Genomic DNA, 15045 nt, shown 5'->3' with positions numbered 1-15045 from the left:
GTTGAACAATGAGAACACATGGACACAGGGAGGGGAGCACTACACACTGCGGTCAGTTGGGGGGAAATAGGGGAGGGATGGTGGGGGGTGGGGAACTGGGGAGGGATAGCAAGGGGAGAGATGCCAGATGTAGGTTGTGGGGAGGAAAGCAGCAAATCACACTGCCACGTGTGTACCTATGCAACAATCTTGCATGTTCTTCACATGTACCCCAAAACCTAAAATGCAATAAAATAAATAAATGGGAAAAAAAGATTACAAGTGTTGGTGAGGACGTGGAGAAAAAGGAACCCTAACACACTGTTGGTGGGAATGTAAATTATTATAGCAAGTATGGAGAACATTTTGGAGCTCCTCAAAAAAATAGAAATATAACTACCACATGACCCAGCAATCCTACCACTGGCTATTTATCCAAAGGAATTAGAATCAGCATGTGAAAGAGACATCTGCATGCTCATGTTTATTCACCACTATTCACAGTAGCCAAGGTATGGAATCAACTTAAATACACATCATCAAATGAGCAGATAAAGGAAATATGGTATATATGCACAATGGAATACTATTTCACCATAACAAAACGGGAAATGCTGTCATTTGCAACAACGTGGATGAAACTAGAGGACATTATGTTAAGCGTAGTAAGCCAGACAGAGAAAGACAAATACCACACGATGTCATTCACATGTGGAATCTAAAAAAGTTGATCTCATAGGAGTAGAGAGTAGAACCATGGTTATCAGAGGCTGGGGGAGAAGGATAGGAGGTAGGGGAGGGGAGGGGCTGGGGGGAAATTGATTAACAGGTGCAAAGTTAGATAGGAGGAATAAGTCCTGGTGTCCTATTGCAAATAGGGTAACTATAGTTAGCAATGTATATTCCAAAATTGCTAGAAGATGATTTTGAATGTTCTCACCACCAAGAAACAATAAAGGCTTGAGGTGATGGCTATGCTAATTACCCTGATTTGATCATTACACAATTGTATACATATACTGAAACATCATATACTACCCATAAATGTATACAATTATGAGTTGATTAGAAATAAAATTTAGGCCAGGTGTGGTGGCTCACACCTGTAATCCCAGCACTTTGGGTGGCCAAGGAGGGCAGATCATGAGGTCAGGAGTTTGAGACCAGCCTGACCAACATGGTGAAACCCTGTCATTACTAAAAATACAAAAATTAGCTGGGCATGGTGGCAGGCGCCTGTAATCTCAGCTACTCAGGAGGCTGAGGCAGGAGAATCAACTGAACCTGGGAGGTGGAGGTGGCAGTGAGCTGAGATTGTGCCACTGCACTCCAGACTGGGTGAGAGAGTGAGACTCTTGTCTCAATAAAAAAAATAAAATAAAAATAAAAATTAGTGAGGCTTATCTTTATTAAGGAAAAATTAATTCCAGAATTAAATGTTTAGGAATGTAAATTTTCAAAAATATTATAGCTAAATTTAGTTGGATTGGGTATAGGTAAAAGAAATTAAGTAAAGAAAATTGAATTCTAATCTGAAAACATTGCCAAGCCTTGATGGGAGGTCCCATCACAACACTAGACTTGTCTTTTGGACACAGCAAATCCTCACAGGAGTGGAGGTAGCTGAAGATTCCTGGAAGAATATGGTAGGTTTGGGGACATAAGGGAGTTCCATGGAACAAATAAGATGGAAACAGATGCGACATATATTTTTTCCTTTTAGAGATCCAGCCTTTCTCCACTTTAGAATAAACTGAGAAGTTCTATATCAAATATAACTGCCTGTAAAATTTTAAATTGCTTCAATCTGAGTTTAACAGCCACCTTTCCTTTCATCTCTTATCAAATAATCTTAAAGCTGTATCTGAAATTCAGTAAGAAAAATTACAATAAGAATGGGTTTTGGAATTTTTCATATTTATTTAATATTTCTATAGAGAATGAATAAATCACAATTTACAACTCCAGCATGAAACAATATCTTGAAGTCACACTTATGAGGAAACAAGTTAAATATACTGAACTGCCAGAGACTCTATACCATTTTGAAATAGACATGAAACTCATTCATTGTGATTCTTCAGATTCAGCAGAAATGTGGCAAAGCGGAATTTATTTCATACTGAAGGCTAGAGACAATTTGTTTTAACACCAGGGAAAGGGTCCTCAGTAATGAACATGCACTCTGATAGTCTTACCAGAATAAGATGGTAGTCACCTAATTAGACATAGTTATCAGCTGAAAATCAGTAGCCATCTATTTGTACATGTCCTCTACCTATTACCTAGCACACGCTTCACCCTCCTTTTTCTCTGTGCCTGGCCTTAAAAAGGGTACTTACCCAAGGAGGCTTCCCCACCCCAACTGCTTAGGTAGTTATGAGGTAGTATAGTGCCCAGTGACACAGACACTCAAAAAGTATTTGTTATATGAATGCAATAATGGAAGTCTGTTTTTAAATTTTCTTTTTCAGTTTTCCATTTTAACAGGACAATTGTCCTACTCCTCTCTGACAATATGTTGTTTTTATGATGACCCATAGTGAGATTTAAGATCATTTCAGATTATATCAACAAAAAGTTAATCAAACAACCATATTGAGTTCCAACAGCATATGCCATGTTACTAAGGTTGGAAATTTAGAGTCTAGTGGAATCAAACTCAAGTTTTATACTTCAAGGAAACATGCTCATCTTCAGGCTTTTCTCTTTTGTTCTTACCTCCTCTCGAAAGTAGGTATTAAAATTAAAATTCTAATTCAAAGATTCCCACACCTTAGTTTTATGACACTCCAATGTCTTCAACTATCCCAAGATTGAAGAATTGCTTGTCATTTGTTGTTGTTGTAGTTTGAGACAGAGTCTCGCTCTGTTACCCAGGCTGGAGTGCAGTGGCCGATCTCAGCTCACTGCAACCTCCGCCTCCCAGGTTCAAATGATTCTCCTGCCTCAGCCTCCTGAGTAGTTGGGATTAGAGGTACCCGCCACCATGCCTGGCTAATTTTTGCATTTTTAGTAGAGACAGGGTTTCGCCATGCTGGCCAGGCTGGTCTCGAACTCCTGATCTCGTGATCTGCCCACCTCAGCCTCCCAGAGTGCTGGGATTACAGGTGTGAGCCACCACGTTCAGCCTGAATTGCTTGTCATTTTAAATTAACTTTTTATTATAAAAGAAAAACTCATTGTAGAAAATCTGTAAATGACGAAAAGGAGAGAAGATAACAATTACCCATGTATGAAATTGTTAATATTTAGCGTATTTGCTTTAAATCCTTTTTCTATGTACACAAAATTGAAATTATTCTGAATATAGTTACGTATCCTATCCTGTCTTTTCACTAGAAAATCTTAAGCACTTTTTAAAATTTAAAAATCTAATACCTGTTCATAAATATGTTTTTTATGTCCCACTCCAATCTCAAACCTTAGCAGGAACAATTAGAACTGTAAGATGTATATTCTTTTTTTTTTTTCAGACAGGATTTTGCTCTGTTGCCCAGGCTGAATGAAGTACGGTGGTGCCATCTTGGCTCACTGCAACCTCCACCTCCTCCCACCTCAAGCGATCCTCCCACCCTAGCCTCCCAGGTAGCTGGGACTACAGGCATGTGCCACCACACCTGGCTAATTTTCGTATTTTTTTGTCTTAGAGGCTGGGTTTCACCATGTTGGCCAGACTGGTCTCGAACTCCCAGGCTTAAGCCATCCACCTACCTTGGCCTCTCAAAGTTCTGGAATTACAGGCCACCACACCCAGCCCAAGATGTGTATTTTTACATTTTTCTCAAGCATTTTGCCATATTAAATATCCTGCAAAAAATGCCTCCAAAGACTGTATTGTGTCCTACCTTATAAATATGCCATAATTACCTCAATTTATTTAACCATTCTCCTAAATGTTTTCAATTTTTTTCCTAGTGAAGCAACTCTTTTATTAGGCTCTATTCCTAAAAGTGGAATAACAAGATCAAAGGGTATGACTATTTTCCAGATTTTTTTTTTTTTTTAAACCCAAAGCGTTGCTATATTGACCAGGCTGGTAACTTCTGGCTTCAAGCAATCCATCCACCTCTGCCTCCCAAAGTGCTAGAATTGTAGGTGTGGGTCACCACACCCAACCGTATTTTTCCAGACTCTTAATATCTTCAGCTAAAACACCCTCCACATAGATGGCCCTACTTCATACTCCCATCAGCAGCATATTGGAGTGCCTATCTCATAAACCTGGAGATGTCAAGTAGGCAACTGGACATCTGAGTCTGGGATTCAAAGTAGAGAATCAGGGTTTCAATAAATATATATATATATATTTTTAATCCATGGGACTGAATCACTCAGGGAATGAATATAGATAAAGAAAAGACAGTCCTGGAATATGCCAATGTTTGGAGGTAACAGAAATGAGGAGAAACCTACAAAAAGAGACAGAAGGCCAGGCATGGTGGCTCACATCTGTAATCTCAGCATTTTGGGAGGCCTAAGTGGACAGATCACTTGAGGCCAGGAGTTCGAGACCAGCCTGGCTAACATGGTGAAACCCTGTCTCTACTAAAAATTCAAAATGTTGCTGGGCGTGGTGGTACACAGCCGTAGTCCCAGCTACCAGGGAGGCTGAGGTGGGAGAATCGCTTGAACTCGGAAGGTGGAGGTTTCGGTGAGCCAAAATTGTGCCACTGCACTGTCACCAGTCTGGCGAAAAAAAAAAAAAAAAAAAAAAAAAAGACTGAAAAGGACTGGCCAGAGAGGTAGGTGGAGAACCAGAAAGAATTCTGGAAGCCAGATTCATTGTGACAAATGCTGCTGACAGGTCCGATATGATAAGAACCTAAGACTGACCATGTTATTTAGCAGTATGAAGTCAAGGACAGGGTTAGTGGAGAGAGTGGCAAAAGCCTGACTGGCATGGGCTTCAGAGAAAAGGAAAGAGAGGCAGCAAACACAGACAACTCCTTTGAGTTTTGCTATAAAGGGAAGTAAAGAAATGAGAAAGTAAGAGAAGGACGACTTTGTTTTTAAGGCATTTTGTGTGTGGGAAGGGAGAGGTTGTGGTGTTTTAGTCTGTTTTTCTAAGATGGGAGAAACAACAGCATATTTTTAAAAATTTAGGAATTCTGCCGGGCGCGGTGGCTCACGCCTGTAATCCCAGCACTTTGGGAGGCCGAGGCGGGTGGATCACGAGGTCAAGAGATCGAGACCATCCTGGTCAACACGGTGAAACCCCGTCTCTACTAAAACTACAAAAAATTAGCTGGGCATGGTGGCGCGTGCCTGTAATCCCAGCTACTCAGGAGGCTGAGGCAGGAGAATTGCCTGAACCCAGGAGGCGGAGGTTGCGGTGAGCCGAGATCGCGCCATTGCACTCCAGCCTGGGTAACAAGAGCGAAACTCCGTCTCAAAAAAAAAAAAAAAAAAAAAAAAAAAAAAAAAAAATTAGGAATTCTGTAAAGATCATATACATTATGAAACTTAGGAAGTGTAAGGAAACCTAGGAAAGCAAACACAAATAAATTATGGGCATTTCACCGGATACCTCCCATTATGCGGACTCAAATTAGGATCCCAGCGTCTCCTATACTTGAAATCACTGGCCCATGATGGATGAACGATTGGTTGGTTCTGATTGAAGCAGGCCTTACTGACCTCAAGAAGGACAAGAGGCCACAGCCATAAGTAATTCTGTCCAGGTTACTGGATGAGGGAATGATCAGGATGGGACATCCTCCAACTTGACCATCAGGAATGATTATCTGGTTGACAACACTTTCATTATCTTCCTTCTTCTAAGGTAAATAGAGATTATTTAAAGAATACTTGAGGATGTGTGTAGGTCATATGCAAACATGTCATTTTATATAGGAGATTTAACATCCTTGCATTTCAGTATCCCAGGGATATCCCCAAAGGGTATTCCCACAGACACCGAGGGATAACTGTATATATATAGGGCCCTAATGACACATACAATTCTCTATTTTGCTGCGCAAATCATAAACTGTAGTGGTTCTACTTTCAATAGGTTTTGAATTTGGGGAGGGAATTATACCTTCTCAAAAATACCAAATTACTTCGGTTTAGTTTCTCATGAAAAAGAAAATTCAGTTGGAATTCCTACAGATTAGTATAGAGTTCAATTTAGATCACAGCGCAGGCTGGCCTTATGTTGAGGATTTTGATGTTTCCATGTTTTGTGTTTTTTCTCTAAATATACTCATGTAGACAGATCTCAAACAAAACAGCCTAATTAAAATGTTTAATAATCTAATTCTGTCAAAATATACTGATAATATATATCACTAAGGAATATAAACTTCCAGATTTTGTTTTACCAAAACAAATTTTTATATTAATGTTAATAAACAGCATATTAATAATAGTTCTTTTAAAACTGAAACATTACAAAATGATTAAGTTACTATAGTTTGGTTTTATAAAATAAAAAATTTAATAATAGTTCTCTTTAAACTGAAACCAATTATAAAATGATTAAGAGTTATAATTAGATTTTGTACAACCAAAAAAACCTTAAAAACTAACAGGCACACTGAATGAGTAACATTGTATTTAAAACCATAGGCATAATTTTTAGGGTAAAATGTATCAGATTATATAGTTTAGTTCTTAGCACATGAGGTAAAGAAGGTTTATGCTCAACATTTATTTCTCAAGGGAAAAAAATCCCAAACTAATAAAGGAGTTGCCGTTATTTACCTATGACATTTATTAAGGGAAGAAGTATCTTGAGGGACCAGGACCATCTCAATGTGCCAGTGAAATTAGACCGATGAAATAAAATATAACACATGAAAATTTCCTTTTTGCATAAAAGCAAGTCTAAGGATGCAAGTAAACTTACATGCAAATATAAAAGCTGTCAGACCAATCTTCTATATAAATGCCTTCCAGAGTTCCATTTCAGAGAAAGGAATGAAGGATTTAGGGGAGACAGTCTTTGAATCAACATTTTACCTTCAATTCTTTGCTTCACTAACTTCTGACAGTTTGGCAAATTGGGGGTCATCACATTTAAAAGAAATGCTGCGAAAGCTTGACAAATGCAGTCTATGAAGATAATACAAATTCCAAACGCCTATGCAGTTTTCTGTAGTTCCCAGCATTCTTCCTCAAAAAGTTATCAGATTAAAACTTACACACTCTTTAGATGGTATCATTTTAGCAAAAATCATTATCTAAGTTATGAGATAAGGTAACAGTGAAAGCCATATATCAAAAACTCAAGCCTTATGACGTTTTGTTATTCTATGACATTGTGTTACTCATTTTGCAGTGTGTGTGTGTAGGGGGATGTATGCAGGGATTAACTTTGCTTTTGAAAAATTTTGAATATTTTGCTGACTGATCTTATCTCACAGGTTCCTTCATATATGTTCAGGAACCTACCTCTTTGGAGTTGGATACTATAGGCCCCCAGGACAGTCCACTTAAAAACAGATCTCCGCCCCTCATTCTCCCATTGCCATGATGAAAACTGTGCCACCTTATATAGTTTGGGGCGTGCTGCTTATAGAGAATTGGAGATCCATTCTCAGGCAAAACTAAAAGTAGGTGCAGATGCTCTTTGACTTCTATGAGGTTATATACCAATAAAGCCATCATAAACTCAAAAATTCATAGGTGTAACCACTATAAGTCAGGGACCATCTGTATACATCACCTTTGATTAAGTCCTAGATTTTAGTTTAGGGCAAGAAGGAATCAATCATAAACCCTTGACTGCCCCTCCTCTCTGTCCAATATTAATATTGTAATTATTTACTTGCAGATAATATTTTCCTTAAAAATGATATGCTTAAATATCCAAATGCCATATGCCAAAGTGAGATATAAAGTAAGAAACATTAATTTGGATAAAATAACAAGAAACCTGAAAAACAAAGTATAACCGTATTTTTGGAGATAGAGATCCAAATTCTCTGATTTTTTTTGAGACAGGATCTCACTATGTCACCCAGGCTCGAGCGGCATGATCATAGCTCATTGCAGCCTCGACCTCTGGAGTGAAAGTGATCCTCCCACCTCAACCTCCCAAGTAAGCTGGGATTACAGGTGCTGTGTCCCCACCAAATCTCATATCAAAATGTAATCCTCAGTGTCAGAGGTGGGCCTTGCGGGAGGTGACTGGATCATCGGGGTGGAGTTCTCATGAATACTCTAGCACCCTCTCCTCTTGGTACTGTATAGTGAGTTCTCATGAGATCTGGTTGTTTACAAGTGTGTGGCACCTACCCCCCCCCCACCCTGCTCTTCCTCTGCCTATGACTGCTTCCCTTTCATCTTCCGCCATGAATGAAGTTTCCTGAGGCCTCCCTAAAAGCAGAAGCTGCTGTGCTTTCTGTTCAGTCTGCAGAACTATGAGCCAATTAAAGCTCTTTTCTTATTTCTTTATAGCAATGTGAGAATGGACTAATACAGGTGCGCCCCACCACACCCGGCTATTTTTTTTTTTTTAAGTAGAGATTAAGTCTCGCTGTGTTGCCCAGGCTGGTCTTGAACTCCTGAGCTCAAGCAGTCCTCCTGCCTCATCCTCCCAAAGTGCAGGGATTACAGGTGTAAGTTTATCAGTGCAGAACAGAATTAGAAAAGATAGCAACATAAGCCTTCAATTATTATTTAAAAATAGTATGACTGCAACCAAAATAAAATTTAAAAATAAATATCAGAAATTGGCCTTTTTTAGGGAATCCTAAAAAACACTACCATTTGGAATACCTGCTGCACATTAAGGGCCATCTTGGAAAAAAAAATGAGTTAATTCTTCTTGTTTGGCTTTGTGAAATTTTTCAGAGTAATATCACTGGGAGGAAACCGAATATAATTTGGTACTTTCCCATATGGCAATAACATGAAGTAAAAAATGGCAGGTGGGAAAGGGGAAGGAAGAAGAAAAAAGTATAGAGTAAATCATAACGAATTGAAAAAAAAAGATTTTCTTTTTTTTTGTAAAGAAGGGGCAAGGAATTTGAAACTCTAAGAATTGAGTATCAAATTATATATACAAAACAGTTTTCTATCTTAAAAAATAAAACTGGAATGTTATTTCACTTAAAACATACAGCATGCAAAATGCTCTGTAATAGTAAAAAAAAAAAAAAAAAAAAAGTACACCAATGTAAATTCTCACAATTTTCCAGTAAATGACATTTCTAGATTAGAAATCACCATTACAAACCCTTTAACCAAGGATTTTTGTTTCCGGCATTACAGTTTGCAGTAATTCATAAACTTCCATTCCAGTAAGGTTTGTCTTTTCTTAAGACAGTCTCACTCTGTCACCCAGGCTGGAGTGCAGTGGTGTGATCTCGGCTCACTGCAACTTTCGCTTCCTGGGTTCAAGCAATTCTCTGCCTCTGCTTCCCGAGCAGCTGAGATTACAGGCACCCCATCTTAGTAAGTTTTAAGACACAGATCTCACACAGGCAATTGGGTCCACATGTTAACAACTCATTTATTCAGCAAAGAGATCACCCAGCCGCCATTCTCCTATGAACAACGCTCACTGCTACCTGAACATTTTAAAGTGCATTATAAGTTGTTTTGATGGAGACAGCTGTAGCTTTTCACCACATTTCAATTACTGAATTGTTTTTTCACCTTGATAACTTAGGGTCAGTAGAAAGCTATTTACTTATATGTTATAGTCAATATACTATGCTAAATGCCCATTTGTAACTGCAACAAACTCACACACACTATGAACTATATCATACAAAATCATGACCATGAGTTTCAGTGAGAGATTCTCTCTCTCTCTTAAAGCAAGAAATATCCCACAGCTCAGATTTACATAAGTAGTGCCTCCTTTTAAATAAATTAAAAATCAAATGCTGTCCTGCCTGTAAAATTATAAATATTGCTAACCCATTTAACAGAATGTTAAAATGTTTATAAATGCATTATGTCTCAGTAAATAAACATGGAACTCAACCTCATTTAAAAAAAAGTCATCACATCACACTGGCCCATGGAAGTATCTAGGATTTATCTCCTAACATTGGAAAAATTAAAGCAAATAAGAGGAAAAAAGCAAAGAGGAAAAATGAAATTTTATAAAATGGCAACTACTATGACCTAAAAGAGTGTACTGAGATGTCTTCCTTCAATTCAATAACTAGCATTTCTGGAATGAACATTTGTAGATAACTAGGTAAGGAGAGTGATTCTCTTAGCACTGAGGTCGAAATCACAAGGTATGGAGAAATAATTTACACATTCTATAAGGAAACACAGACTTTGAAACGGTGTGACTATTTAAAAATCACATACCAAAATTTAGCCAGAATATCCAAGAATGGCAGATTTTGATAGAGAGAAATCTTCAGTGGCAACAAATTAAAACTCATGATCCTATGGATGCCACTTATTTTTACCAATGTGAAGAAAGGAAACATGATTGCAAAGTATAGTATACACTGAACGGGTGAAAAACAGACACTATGAACAATTTAAATAGCCAAAATGTCCCCTATGGAAGCATAAAAACATGATTTTCAAATTGATTCAACTTGTAGTGTGTCTCTTAGATGTTAAGAAGTAGTTCTAGTTCGGTGGCCTACTGAACTGCTCTTTACATAAAATATTTCCTTCATCTTTAAAAAAACGCTTCTGCACAGCGCTGACTCCTTCAGTGTGGGAGAGGAGAAAACTTTGTAGAGTGGGCTGACAAACTTGTTTCCAAGGGCCGTGCCCAGGTGATTCATTCCATCAAATTCATAGTATCTCCAAATCTACATGTCGAACTTCAGGATTTCGTTTCTGGAAAGAAAAATCACCACCATGTTATTTGAAGCAAAATAGTATCTTGTTTCTTTTTATTCCTTTTGATCATTAGTGCCAATGAAAACATTTGCAAACTACTTCACTATAGCATACTAATGAGAGAAATAGTTGCATAAGAAAAAAAAAACAGATCAATAGGTAAGTAGACACCCTATATACAGTACAATAAGTAGTCCCACATTCCTAAGTTTGTTCATGTGTTAACACAAAAATGCACTAAGGATCTAGTACATGCCAAGCATTGCAAAACACTGGAAATATGCAATTTTGTGCAGTGGAAAGAAAATCACCGCAAAACAATAATAATCAGAAAGAGTAAATTGACAACCACTCATTTTGTATACTTTAGCAACAATCCATATATTTTTAGGCTGGGCACTGTGCTAGAAAACAAAGCTATGATTATTAAGTAAGACTGTTCCTGACCCTGAGGGACTCAGTTTAGCCAAGGAGACAAGCATAGCAGTAAACATCTACAAGATAAAGTATTAGAGCTAATAATAAAAAGTTAACATTTATTGGGTATTCACTCATCTATCAAGTACTGTGTTATGTGTGCACACGTGTGTGTTTTAAAAGCCCCATAATAACCTAATTATTATTTCCATTTTATACATGGGAAAACTGAAATATGAAGAAATTAACCTGTCTGAAGTCACACTGCTAGTAACTGATGGAGCCAGGACTGATTCCAGGCCTGACTCCAGACCCCAAGCTCCTAACTATTACAGTGTACTAAATAGTAACACTGGGAACAAAAATGAGATAACTATTACTTTTGCTCACGAGATGCAGGAAGACTTCACTGAGGATATAATATCTAAGCTAGGTTTGCATATGGTGAGCCTTCCAGGTAGATAATGAAGATTGTCTAGACAGAAAACACAACATCAGCAAGGTCAGAGAGCCTCCAAAGTGTGCACTGGCACTATGGTACAGCTAGCACAGAAGCTGCAAAAAGGGTAGGGTTGGTAATGAGGCTGGAATGACAGGCAGAAATCAGGTTACTAAAAATCTTACATGCTAGCTTAAGGAACTTCAATTCAATAACAACAAATACTATCTATTATTACATGCCTACTCTGTGCCAGGCACTGAAGTGTATATGACAATGAGCTGGAAACACAGTATTTGCCTTCAATGGACTTAAGTTTGGCAGTGAAGTGACACAGGTAAATTAAGTAGGCAATTACAATACTCGGCTACCATAGAGCAAAGTAAAAGTTTTGGGTTTCCTTTTCCTATGAGTGTACAAAGGAAGGGCACCTAAATCAACTTGAAGGGAATTACAAATTTAATAAACTGTAATATATTACTACTGTGAGAATGGAGGACAAAAAGTAGTGTATAAAAAACTAAATCTACACCTATCAAAGGGGAAATAATGTTAAATAAAGAGGAATCGTATAAGACTTTTATGTAGAAACACGGCAGTAAATAAAGACATACTAAAATTATTAAAAATGGTTATCACTGAGAATATAAGTAATGAGGAAGGTGAGGCAATGCTCGTTGTTATCTTTTCAGTTCTATTTGACTTTATAAACTTTGTGAATTATTTGATAAAAATTACAAAAATAAATCACAAAGGGAGAAAATTTCTTGTAAATGATTCAGTTAGGATTAGTAATTCCTAGCTTAAAAAGTAATGTCCTAGAACCATGTGCATATTACTTGTATTAAAGGTATCCAGTTATAAAAACAAAATCTGGCATAATACTGGAGTTTTGCTCCAGCAAGAACACCCTACTGAGTGTACACAGGGATTTTTCTTAGAACTAGTGTCGTTCAAGTTTCCTCTTTGATCCTAATGTGAGAATGACCAGGGACCTTTCAACAAGGAGGGCACACTTTTGCTCTCAATCTTTTCCTTACTTAAAACTATTCCTTGTCTCTGGAACTCCCTAAACTCAATATGAAATTTAAAAAATATTCCTCCAAACAGAAATGAAACTAAATTTTATCCTCCTACTCCAATCAACCCTTATGTATCCTACTATGACTTGAAAAATTTACCTGTTCATGGAAAGTTTGACATTCTATTTAAAAAGCACAATGTAAATAAATGTGTACTGATAAAAGCTTTATCTCAAAAAACCCTAAAAAGTTAATTTGCTCTGCTTTTTAAAATCATTTTTAGACTAATCAAATTTGTAAAAATATGTGTGCACAATACAAAGCAGACACATTTGCTGAATGTGTGAATATGATTAATATCCTTAAAATTCAGTATTTACTACCTAACAAGATATTCATGTGCATAGTAGAAACTGGTATTTATTGACTAAAACTGAAAACCAATAATTGGTATCCAACTTAAAATTTTCATTCACTTGTTCAACAAATACTTTAAAATCTACTGTATTCCTTACATTGCTCAATACCAATTAGGCTACTTTACATACCATGAGGATTTTATTCCAATACCTGCAGAGAGTTAAAAACCAAATTATATAATTTATTTTGCAATGCTGTAGACTCGTTAAAAACAATGCTGTAAGACAAACTGGAGAAACAAAGGCAAAGTAAAGAACAGAGCATTTAATTCAGACATTATTTACAAGGAATTTTTGAATGCTACAGCAGCCTCCCAATGAATTAATTTCCATTACTTCATCATAAACATAAAACTTAATAGAGGGATAGGAGAAAGGTTTATCCATACTCTGAAATATACAGGTAGGAAAAAACAAATGTTTAACAGGTCAAAGAACTTCAAAATAATAACAAGATATACTGTATAATTTTGTATTAGTTTTGTAGGTCCTATCTTGTAATATGGGAATCTATGAATTAGTCTCTATTATTTTTAATACCTTTACATAGAACTATACAAGTTCTAGAATTTTAAGCCAAAAATATCTATTTCAACACTCATGGCATTACTCAACAGAGATGGCTCTACTAATACAGAATTATATTAATGAGTGTGACCTTCCAAAATAATCCAATAATAATTATAATTTAAACTTGGAAGGCAACCCTGAGATACTAAAAATGAAGGAATATGCCAGTGAAGAAAGTTTAGTTCTCAAAAGAAAATCAGCTTATTTACATGACTAGGAAAAATAATTACATTCATGCATTCCCTTTTGGTTTGGCATGTCAACTATGAAGGTGTCCTTTGCCTTAAGATTAATTATGCTTTATTACCTTAGCCAAAGATGTTTCCACCTGAATGTGTGGATTATACTTAGCTTTCTGGTTTGAAAGGCTTACATAATTCAAAAACATAATTAATGATTTAATAGCCTCTAGTTAAAGTACAAAGTTAGCTAAACAAAAACAATGAGGTCTGATTGTGGTAAAAGTAAATATAGGTGAGAATGACCAATTTGTTAATTATTCTTAAATCTGGCTTCTGATTTATAATTTCTATTAAAATGTAAAGCAAATAAAGACTTAGTCCATTATTTTCCTTGCCAGGAAATTAAAACAAATAGAATAAAGAGCTAAATTTATTCAATCTTGTGTTACCTTGTACAAAAATAACCATCATCTCATATTTTATATAGATTAGTTGTTTGCAAAGTGCAGTCAGTCCAAAGACTGCTGGGGTCCTGAGACCTTTTTAGGGGGACTCTAAGGTCAGAACTATTTTCATAGTAACTGTAAGACGTTTTTTGGCCTTTTTTGCTATGCTGACATTACCTGATGGCATAAAAACAACGGTGGGTAAAACTGCTGGCACCTTTGCACAATTCAAGGCAAATGCATCAAACCATACCAGTAGTCTTTGTCTTTACTGTCCCACACCTGACATTATGGGGGAAAAAACCCAGTTTCATTTTAAAAAGTCTTTCATGAAATAGCAAATGTATCCATTTTATTAAACCTCAACCCTTAAGTTCACTTTTAAAAATACTGTGGCATGGCCAGGCTCAGTGGCTCACGCCTGTAATCCCAGCAGTTTGGGAGGCCAAGGTGGGTGGATCACCTGAGGTCAGAAGTTCAAGACCAGCCTGGCCAACATGGTGAAGCCCTATCTCTACTAAAAATACAAAAATTAGCCAGGTGTGGTGGCACGCGCCTGTAGTCCCAGGTATTCGGGAGGCTGAGGCAGGAGAATCACTTGAACCTGGGAGGCAGAGGTTGCAGTGAGCCGAGATCGCGCCAGTACACTCCAGCCTGGGTGACAGAGTGAGACTCCATCTCAAAAAAACAAAACAAAACAAAACTGTGACATAATGGCAAGTATGTAAAAGTACTTCTGTAATTGCCTGAGTTGTGAGATGAATAAACTGCTTTTTTATCAGAATACATTTTTATTTG

The 15045-nt window shown here is 37.0% G+C and overlaps 1 protein-coding gene across 2 annotated transcripts in view; it reads right to left on the bottom strand.

Annotated features, from left to right (window-relative positions):
• Positions 1–9417: 9417 nt before the first annotated feature.
• The window catches only part of SLC30A9 (solute carrier family 30 member 9), a 103782-nt gene continuing 98154 nt past the window's right edge, over positions 9418–15045 (bottom strand). For both annotated transcript variants that reach the window (XM_032274058.1, XM_032274059.1), the window contains one exon: positions 9418–10749. In XM_032274058.1, coding sequence (XP_032129949.1) covers positions 10705–10749 — 45 coding nt within the window. In that variant the 3' untranslated portion in view covers positions 9418–10704. The remainder of the gene's footprint in view (positions 10750–15045) is intronic.

The sequence above is a fragment of the Sapajus apella genome, unplaced genomic scaffold (genome assembly GCF_009761245.1).
Source record: "Sapajus apella isolate SASKATOON/1434 unplaced genomic scaffold, GSC_monkey_1.0 scaffold5, whole genome shotgun sequence".
Lineage (NCBI taxonomy): Eukaryota > Metazoa > Chordata > Mammalia > Primates > Cebidae > Sapajus > Sapajus apella.
Note: the sequence above shows the minus strand (reverse complement) of the source record. Positions and strands in the feature narration are given on the sequence as shown.